This window comes from Siphateles boraxobius, unplaced genomic scaffold (assembly GCF_051911475.1).
Source record: "Siphateles boraxobius isolate OS27281-9 unplaced genomic scaffold, OSU_SipBor_1 47, whole genome shotgun sequence".
Classification (NCBI taxonomy): domain Eukaryota; kingdom Metazoa; phylum Chordata; class Actinopteri; order Cypriniformes; family Leuciscidae; genus Siphateles; species Siphateles boraxobius.
The window spans coordinates 3375873-3386877 of NW_027509108.1; the positions used below are offsets into that span (position 1 = coordinate 3375873).

General features: G+C 39.3%; 1 protein-coding gene across 1 annotated transcript; it reads left to right on the top strand.

Annotated features, from left to right (window-relative positions):
* The first annotated feature begins 5400 nt into the window (after positions 1 to 5400).
* Positions 5401 to 9770, top strand: LOC143710528 (uncharacterized). The gene is made up of 5 exons (XM_077201468.1): positions 5401 to 5528; positions 5606 to 5668; positions 7488 to 7685; positions 7934 to 7986; positions 8077 to 9770. The coding sequence occupies exons 1-5, from the start codon at positions 5489 to 5491 to the stop codon at positions 8392 to 8394; spliced, it is 672 nt and encodes a 223-aa protein (XP_077057583.1). The 5' UTR covers positions 5401 to 5488; the 3' UTR covers positions 8395 to 9770.
* Positions 9771 to 11005: the final 1235 nt, after the last annotated feature.

Consider the following 11005-nt stretch of genomic DNA (forward strand, 5'->3'; position numbering starts at 1 on the left):
GGTGGAGCCGAGGAGACACACGGATCATGTGACACTGTAGGTTCCGGAGCCAAAGTGGAGCCGCGGTGACGAGCAGCCACAACCCGTTCTCATCTCAGGGCGTCATATAAGGCCGTTTTGTCACGTTCTTCGGCGTTTTCTGCCCACGCATATAGTAGCCTTTTGCGTATAGATGACACGCTCATGGCTTTCAACCAACTTCAATGTAAAACCATCCGCGATATTATTACACATTCAGGGCTTCGCCAGTCATCAATTCACCTCAACATTGACCGACTGCACAGACTAAAGACGTTTTCAGCAACAACGACTTATGTTTGCTCTATGATTACGATTGCCTACACCTAACATAGGAGGTCACTGTTTTCCATTATTTATTTTAGCCGAGGTGGAGCCAGGGTGCTGGAAGACTGAGGCCCATCTTGTGGGACAGAGGACCAAGGTGGAGCCATAGGGAAGGCAGAGGTCCATGGAGCCGAAGGGGTGGTGGGACGAAGTGCAGATGAAGGCCCAGATGCCTGTGGCACAGAAAAAGACAGCCCGGTGGAGCCATATTGACGACGGCACCAGGTGGAGCCGAGGGAGGGAGGAGTCGAGGTGGAGCCGACTGGTCGACAGACCGAGGTGGAGTGATGGACTCGGCAGCCTGATGAGACAGGAAGACCCGAGGCAGATCTGTGCAGCAGAGTGGAGTAAGGCCGAGGAAGTTGCTAGTATTGGCAGAGAAGGCGAGAGAAGGAAGCTGGGTGAAACGGAGGAGACTTGGAGCCGGATGGGACCAGCGGAGACGCAGGAGACTTGGAGCTGGATGGGACCAGCAGAGACGCAGGAGACTTGGAACTGGATAGGACCAACGGAGACGCAGGAGACGCAGAAGCTGGATGGGACCAGCGGAGACGCAGGAGCTGGATGGGACCAGCAGAGACGCAGGAGACTTGGAACTGGATAGGACCAACGGAGACGCAGGAGACGCAGAAGCTGGATGGGACCAGCGGAGACGCAGGAGCTGGATGGGACCAGCAGAGACGCAGGAGACTTGGAACTGGATAGGACCAGCGGAGACGCAGGAGACTTGGAACTGGATAGGACCAGCGGAGACGCAGGAGACTTGGAACTGGATAGGACCAGCGGAGACGCAGGAGACTTGGAACTGGATAGGACCAGCGGAGACGCAGGAGACTTGGAACTGGATAGGACCAGCGGAGACGCAGGAGACTTGGAGCTGGGCTAGACCAGCGATGACAGGAGACTTACGGAAATAACCTCATCCTCAAATCAATGCATTGGGACCTGTCACAGCTCACCCTGTGTGGCTGCGGCTCCATTCCATGCTGTCAAACTCCACATCCTGCCCTCCGTGATGGATGTTTAGGCTGTTTGGCGATGTTTGGATCAGGCGTCAGCACTGCGGCCGGCATCGAGGTGCGCTCAGGCTCTGTGTCTGCAGTGGGTCTGAAGCAGTGTTAAAGTTAATGAGATAATTAATTAATTTTAACACCCTGTAGTGTGGACAGATATGTACACTGAGGAGTGTTAATTTAACACTGGGGATTTTGCTGTGCTGATGATATAATAAATAAAGAATAAATGAAGCAGAGTGAGCGGTCAGGGTAGTTAGCCATGTCAGATCTAGGAAATCCCTAGTGTGGTCCTCAAGGGAACACTCCTCCTGTTCTAGGGGAAAAGGTGGACTGCAGGTATGTCTATCCTTACTTTTTTTACTCGGTTTGGTGTACTGTAACAAATTGTAACTCAGAAATCATATAACTATGAACTAAACAACAAAAACAGTCTTTAATAATGAATCTAACAAAGAAACACAGAGCAATAAAAGCAATCATTTGAATCAAAAACCACACTTGGTGTCAACGACAACACCAGAACAATGAACTTACAGAAATCTAGTTGAAATACACAAGGAACAATCAACAGAACTATGAACAGGTGTGAAACTAATGAATAAAGAAACGAATAATGACTGGGAACACAGGGAAAACGAAACCAAAGCACAATGAAACTAAACAGAACTAACATAACCCTGACAAAAAAACTTTCGTAGAATGTTCTTCTTATTCTTTCTATGTGGTGTTTTGTCTTGAAATCAACTAGTTGGAAAGTTTGCTTTGCATGTTATTTGTTACCCATTTAGAAGTGTGTCTTAGTCATTTATTTGTCAGAATAATGTTTACAGTCATAGTTGTCTGTGGAATGAGTGAATGGAAAGATGTTTCCCCCTGCTGGTCACAACTAGTCAATGCACTGTGAAACCTATACAAGTCTGATACCTTGCGTTATTATTGTAATTATTACTATATTTAATGTAGTATATTTGTTTTACAGACCCCGATTCAGCCTCTAAAATACCTGAACCTGGAACAGAAAGCAGTGAAGCGGTTTGTAAAGTTAAATCGTTGATAAGAATGTGTTTGAAAGAATGACTTTCATCAAAAGCCGTACATAATTTCTCTTTCTCAGGTTCATCAACCGCTGTACGAGAATCAAGAAACCAGACTTCACATTGACTGCAAAAGCGCCCAGTTACCCACAAACCCCTCTGATTCTTGTAACACTGTTTATGCTACTCCACAATTACCCACAAACCCCTCTGATTCTTGTAACACTGTTTATGCTACTCCACAAATACCCACAAACCCCTCTGATTCTTGTAACACTGTTTATGCAACTCCACAATTACCCACAAACCCCTCTGATTCTTTTAACACTGTTTATGCAACTCCACAATTACCCACAAACCCCTCTGATTCTTGTAACACTGTTTACGCTACTCCACAATTACCCACAAACCCCTTTGATTCTTTTAAAACAGTTAATGCTACTCCACAATATGGTCTACCCATAAACCCCTCTGATACTAATACAGTTTACGCTACTGTTTAATAGTGAAGAAGTTCCGTTGTTGTTTCGTCATCATTCATTCATCTTTATTTTACCAGGTTAAAAACTCATTGAGAATTAAAATCTTACAAGAGTGACCTTGTGATCCTCATCCTCATCATCATGTACTGAATTAAGCAGATGATCCTGATGTTCATCTTTAAAAATGAGCCAGTCATTACAGGTAATACATGTTAGTGATTGACCATTTTCAAATTGTTATTTGCTCATTATACTTAAATAATTTATGTATTTGTATACAAATAAAGATAAGTGTTCTTTACAACAATAAAGTCATTATTTTAACATACAATCTCATTGGAAAGTAATGTTCTTGTTCTTACAAACTCAGCAGCTCAAGCGTGTCCAGATGAACCACTGATCATTAGTGATCTATTGATTTTTGTAATAATAATGTGTTTCATTGTCATACGCAGCTCTTGAAGGTCAGTTATTCAGATGAGAACAGAAGATTGTCTGAACAGACAGTGAATGTGTTTGTGTGTTGTGATGAATCTCAGTCATATGCTGAAGATCAGCTGCTGTCCGTGGTGCTGAACATCATCTGAACACTAGAGGGAGCCGCTGGAGACTCGCACTTCCATTTCTCTTTTATTACTTTCACTTGCTTTTGTTTGTGGTTTCTAGCATTTTTTGATCTGATTTGTTTCATATGTCATTCAAGCAAAACTACGTCGGACAACTCAACAGATTGTGAGTTGTATTAATGTAAATTCATTTATTTTTTTTAATTACATTAAAACTGAAAGATGTAAATGATGTGAAATTAAGCCAATTTTAAGCAATTCTTAGTACTTTTGTGCAGCAGCATGTTTAACATTTAGATCACAATGTTAGCTAATCTTAAATAGCAATGACACCTTTATCATTTTCCAAGGGTGATTTAATTTTATTTTTTTAAACGTGCGTTCGGGCTTATTTCAGCTGCACGCATGTAAGAGTCATGTTTTGTTATTCATCTATTGTTTCAAATAACTATACAATAGGAGAACAGAGGGTTTGACAAATATGATTATCAAATGACACTATTGTACCATTTTCTCAGGTGGTTTTGGGGGGTTTCTCATCTCTATTAACCAGCCTTTACGTGATGTGTTATGCAGCAGCAAGTGTCTTTTGTATGTTATTACTGTGAGGATTCGCTGTACGGATATGAGAAATGGCTAAAGTGAAATAAGCATTTGTGCTTTCAACTGGGTTTCAATGTTTAGTTGCATACTCTAATGTCGCATTCATCACCATTATTGAGGTTTGTAAGATGAGTGTTGGTGTGTAAGTGTGTCTCAACTATTGCACAAGAATTGGTAGCGTTTTTGGAAGATCTCAAGCAAATATCACAATGTCTGTAATTATTATGTTATTTTTAATGTTATGTACATTTTTACATTACATACAACAGCATTTTGCAGCTGCATGTTACTCATTGCAGGTGTTATTTATGTGCAATGCAGGCACTGTGTCATCGTATCACTTTTGTTTAAAGGGATACAGCTCAATATATTTGATTAATTAAATGATAAGCAGGAAACAGACTCAACGAAAATAAAGACAAACAAACTAATGAGAGCTTCACAACTGACAGGATCCGGATCTTCAACCTTACTGTCTCGTTCTGTCTACTGTATGTTCATTTGTACAAATATGGTTGTATTGTCGAATGTCCCTTTACCCTGTGCATCTGTACAGCATCCATTCTCCAAATCGTCTGGGAAAACAGTGTCATATCATTACCATATCAGTCTCTCCAAGAGTTGTCATGACAGAAATGTAATATTTAATTCTGCTGTAATCGTTGACCATCTTAGCATAGTGATCAAGCATGCTGTAAAGTGTGAGTGTTTTCTGTAGTTAAGCAGAACTACATATATTCATGAATACTAGAATAGAGAATGAGAATGTGGATATTGAGGGAAATTGAGACGGGAAGTAAAGTGAAATTATGAGAAGTGTGTTCACTTACTACTTCATGTTATTATAATATTTCTTTTCATTCAAAAGCCAGGAGAATAATAAAGAGGAACTTATGAAAATTGATTACAGTCTTATGTGGAAAAACATGCTCAACTTCATCCACAAAACTTTAGATGTCAACACTTATGTGTTATGCAGTCTAGATTGTTCTTATTTTGTTGATGGGAATTTTTTTTTTTTTTTGCAATTTCTCTATTCAATTTAAATATTTCTTTTGGGATGTTCTTTATTGGCACTACTGTGTGAAATAGCAGGTAAATTGGGAGCTATTCGAGTGAAATAAGTGTTTCTAATGTTTGTATATTTACTGCTCTCTCTCTCTCTCTCTCTCTCTCTCTCTCTCTCTCTCTCTCTCTCTCTCTCTCTCTCTCTCTCTCTCTCTCTCTCTCTCTCTCTCTCTCTCTCTCTCTCTCTCTCTCTCTCTCTCTGTTTCAGTTGTACCAGTGACACATGCAAAGAGAAAGGAAGAGGAAGTCAGCATCTCATCATATTCATGATGAAACACTAGATAATGCTGAAAAACGCGGAGAGCTTCAGAAATACTAAATACTGAATACAGAACTGAATCAACTGATACAAAAGAAAGGCTTTAAAGAGAAGAATGAAGATCATCTGGACTTTCACTCTGCTGATGATTCCTGGTAAGAATCTGAGGAAACTTTTGAAACCAATTTGAAACCTCATAATCAACATATTATTTAATGCTGGTTTGTTGTAGGTGTTGTGAGCTCTGTGAGTGCAGATGAAAAAAAAAAAGGTCCCCACACTGAAGTATTTCCAAGTGAGTAACCCCGACGCTTTTTGAACTTGACTCTAGCTAATGCTGTTATTTTTGGCAATTTATTGCACAAGGATTTGAATTGGTAAAATTTGCTTTCCTTTTAAATTAAGTTTTAATTTTCTGACCGTATTTTTTTCTTGTTTTAGGCATTAACTACATTTGTATTCATAGAATTCACTGAAATAGGCTTTAATTAGAGAGTCCAGAGAAAACAGGTTTGAATAACAGGGTAACATCCACATAGGAAGTACACCAGAGAGCAAGCAACCATCGAAACAATGTTAAATCAATGTTAATGAGTGAATGTTGACCACATTGAATCAAAATTGTCATTGCACCCGCAATGAATGTTAACATTTCATAATTGAAAGGACTGGTGTGGTGTTGTCCTGCTCCACTTCACAGACACTGAGGGAAAGGAGGACTATAGAATAACAGGACACTCATTTATATGACACTTTATTCAACAGGAATAACAGCTCGTTCTGCATGTCACACGTCATTACGCTATTTCTACATCATTGCACATGTGCAATCCTTTCAGTTTCGGTTTTCAGTCCTATCAAGTGTTTACATGTTCTCTCGATCGGATTAGAAAAGGAATAAACCTTCCCTTTCTATCCGATCGAAATCTCATTCAGATCGATCTCAGTCTGATCGATTACAGTGTTTACATGAATACATTTCAGTCCGAATGAGCTGTCAATCAAATTCCTAACAGATTATTTGGTTGCATGTAAATATTGCCCTTATCATACTTGCAATTATTGGTGAATTATTTTACTTTATGATGACAAAACTATATCACTGGATCATCTTTGTTTCTGGCTTTCTTTACAATTGTAAACACTGTTACAGAGACCACAAACTCACATACAAAATCAAGAGTCAAAGATCCCAACTAAAACAAACACTGATCATCATTATGGTAACCAAACATTTTCAATAAAACATCAACATTGTTAATTCTCCATAAGAGATTCTGTAGACGTCTGACAGAAATAAAGTCAGTCTGGTTAGTAATAAGTGAAGCTGGTAATGCTGTTTGTGGAGTTGTTTAATCCTCCTCTGCTGAGATCTTCACAGATTTAATGTATTTTCTCTTCAGATGATTTCAGGCTGTGTGTCTTTAAGTCAGTTGTAACTGTTGTTTTTAATTTTCTGAGAGTGCAAGCATGATGTTGAACCAACATCGTAACATTGAATCAATTTTGACATCTTTTCAACATTAATTGCAGGTGCAGAAGTGATGTTGATTCAATGTGGTTAAAGTTGAAACATAAACATTTTATTTTATTTATTTTTTATTTTGATGGTTGCTTGCTATCTGAGTACGACACCAGACAAAGAACAGAACCCAACAGGGTGAATAAATACACAAGAACTAATGAGATAATTAACGGTACAGGTGAACGGAATCATTAAACAGATACACTGGGAAACTGGGTCAGATGATAAGCACAGGCAGAACAAAACCAAAACACCTGGAACAAAACATTCCCTAACACATGCACGGCTAAACGTTCCCCTAAACAAGAACAATGAGCTGAAGTGTCTTAAAGCGAAAACCGTGTTTTGAGTGTCTGTTCTAGAGACATACTGTATGTAAATATTTCTATAATCCCTGGGTGTATTGTATGAAATTTAAAGCTGAAGGTGTAGAATGATCATAACGAGAGGCGGGATGTTTGCCCCGTGTTGTTCTCAATAAGCTTGAGGTTTATAAAAATCAAAGTTTATTCAAATTTTCCATTAAAAGATTTAAAGCGTGAAAATGTACAAACTGTTTGTCACAGAAAATGCTTTTTTCAATTTTTAGAGGAAAGCACAAAATCTCCACCTTTGTCATCTTCATCTTCACCATCATCATCATCATCATCATCTTCACCTTCACCATCATCTTCATCTTCACCTTCATCTTCACCTCTGATCATCGGCGTGATTGTGATTCTGCTTCTGCTCATCATTGGGTTCATGTCATGTATAGTGACTCTCTACAAGAAGCATCAGACTCGAGGTAAACCAGCCAACAATGTTCTCAGAAGTTTAGAAGTTTATCATAGTCATTTATTTGCCAGAATAATGTTTACAGTTGTTTGCCAGTGAATTACTTACATTGTTGTCTGTGGAATGAGTGAATAGAAAGATTTTGCTTCCCCCTGCTGGTCACAACTAGTCAATGCAAGACTCACATCTTTAGCATTAATGTGAATTATTATTGTCATTAATTATGACTGTATTCAATGTAGTATATTTGTTTTACAGACCACGATTCAGCTTCTAAAATACCTGAACCTGGAACAGAAAACACTCAAGTGGTTTGTAAAGTAAAAATATTTGATAAGAATGTGTTTGAATGAAGGACCTTCATCAAAAGCGGTAAAATAGGAACCTCTTTCTGTTCTCAGGTTCCTCAACCGCTGTATGAGGAGATTAAAGACACCAGACTTCACATTGACTGCAAAAGCACCCAGTTACCCATAATACCCTCTGATTCTTCTAAAACTGTTTATGCTACTTCACAATTACCCACAAACCCCTCTGATTCTTCTAAAACTGTTTATGCTACTCCACAATTACCCACAAACCCCTCTGATTCTTCTAAAACTGTTTATGCTACTCCACAATTACCCACAAACCCCTCTGATTCTTGCAACACTGTTTATGCAACTCAATTACCCACAAACCCCTCTGATTCTTCTAGTATGGTTTACGCTACATTTTAACAGTTTGCCATTTTAAAGGTGGATTGTGTAATATTCAGGATGATTTGTTGACAGAAATGCAATATCATTTTCATATAACAATGTTTTCAGTGGTGTATAAAGACCTATATTATGTAAACTGTTATTTTTTTAATTACCTTAGAATGAGACGTCTATCTACACACACACGGGTCCCCTTACATCGACATGTTTTTACAGTGGCCCTAAAAGGACAAACCAGTTTCGTCACTATTGCTGTTCTTCGAGCAAGGAAGCAAGCTAAAGTCAGCGAATAAAACACTGACACAATGATGAACAAGTAACAATAATATTCGTAATAACATATCGCTTTACTGAATAATAAAGTAAACATAATTTATTAACTACCTTTGTAAAGAAACGTCATTGCTTAACTGGCTACTCGCTGCTGTCTCAGACGACGACATCACTTCCTTTCGGTGACCGTAACTTCTGTTGGTTGCAATTCGCAACCTCATCGCTAGATGCCGCTAATAATCACACACTGCACCTTTAAATAGAACCTTAAAGAAAATGAACACTCGCCAAGTGCCAATTGCAAGTCACCAGTTGGCCGATAACATTTTTATGAGTTCTACCCATACATGAATTTGAACAAACATGAATGATGCTAGGGATAGTTGCATCATTACGAAAGTTAAAGCCTTGACAATATTCAAGATGAAGCGGAACGGAGCTCATTTCGTTACTCGCGCATTGTGTGAGTGCGCACACACCAGAAGCGCGCAAATACTACACTGAGCACTCTTTCACGCGTTTCCTCTTTTATCTTTCTTGCACTTGAGTGGACAAATTCACACACAATTATGTAAAAAAAATACAGAGTATCCTAGAAAACTTAGTCGGTTATGTGTTACATGCATTTACTTTCTCAACTGTTTACATTCACTTGTTTCAGTATCAGTACATTAGATCTGTGCATTCACTCTTAAAGTGACAGCAGCCTAATATTGCTGCTGCTGTCTGTATTTTTAATGTTACTAGTTGTGTAATTTTAGTAAGGATTATAAGGATGTTTAATTATGTATAGTGAAGACTATGCAGTGTTATTTTATATTTGCTTCCTTAATTAATTTTCTGTACCTGAAAACTACTGTTAGATCTACCTGAATAACATATAAGGCACTGTTTAATTCATTTGTATCTGTTATATTGTATTTATTTGTGCTTTTGCTTGCAATTTGATTATTTGTTCTTCGATGTAAATTACTGACTTGTCTTCCATAAAGTTTAACATTAGGCTTGTAGTTTTAGCTGTGGTACTGAAATTTGAATATAGAATTTTGAAATTTCACTGGTATGTAAAATAATTTTGATATCATTATTTCCTGATTTTGCAAAAACAGTATCATGGCCGAGTATCATGACCCTCCACTCATTTGCATTAAGATTTCCATTGTTAGAAATCCAGTCATACTATTGAATGGTCGTGCAACACTCTTTCATTTTCCCCTGAGACGAAAGAAATCCTCTATTTACCTTTTTCACTTCCTCCTACAATGAAGCAAAAATCGTCATTTTACGTCATTGTAGGAGGAAGTGTAAAAGGGGGGGGGGGGGGGTGGATTTCTGTGAAGACTACAAGCACTAGTTCCCACCCTTTCAAACCCGCCCATAGGGGGTTGGACCTAATGCGCTAACAGACCTATCACAGATCAGTGCCAGTGCGTTTGATTTCACCGGCAGAAACATTTTGAAAATATGGACGAAGGTACTGAATACGCAGACGGATGCATTATGGAGGATCTGGATTTTGACGAAGTTATAGTAGAAACGGATTTTCTTGGCTACCTTTATGAGCAACAGTATAGCGACGAGCAGCTGAGGGTTATGGAGGAACCGGAGAAGGCTGAAGCTGCTGTCACCACAGCCGATTCAGGCGATCTGCCTGCTGCGGACGAGGAGCCCACAATGGCTCGAGCTGGGGCAGATTGGTGGTGCTCTCCTGTGCTCTCACTGTGCGCCAATGGACACAGAACAAGAGTCTGTCTGCTGCCGAGAATTCCAGCGGTGCCAATGTCTAATTGACGAAATTACGGAATCGGAGGATGACACGGACGTGTGTGTTGTTGCTCACCCGAGTTTCGCACCCCATATGGATAGCGGCGTCCTGGAGACCTACTTTAGAATACCTAAGGTCAACTGGCAATGCCAGCCAAAGCCTACAGGGTCAAATGGTCGTCTTTCTGTAAAGTAAGTTTATTTTCATTTTGTTAACACGCTAACGTGGCAGGTTCATTGCACAAATATCTTGCAGTTAAGCTAGCTACTGTGGTGGGAGTGGTCTGCGGAGCTGAGCATTGCAATGCACTATGGGGATTGTTGTCTACAATCCACAAGCACTAAAAAGTCATTTTCTGCCTTTTATCGGCCAAGAAGGTCCCAAATTAGAAATTTATGATACTATTCTACTAAATATATGACCCACTTTCAATTCATGTCTCCACCGCTGGAATGACCCTTTAAGTCACCGGCCATTGGCAGGTGTGGGAAAAAGTTAGTTTTAAGCCCTGTTTAAAGGGTTCTGTCAGTTGATTCACTGTAAAATCGAATTAGTCTTAAATAAAAAAAAAGCATGCACACCGATTGACTT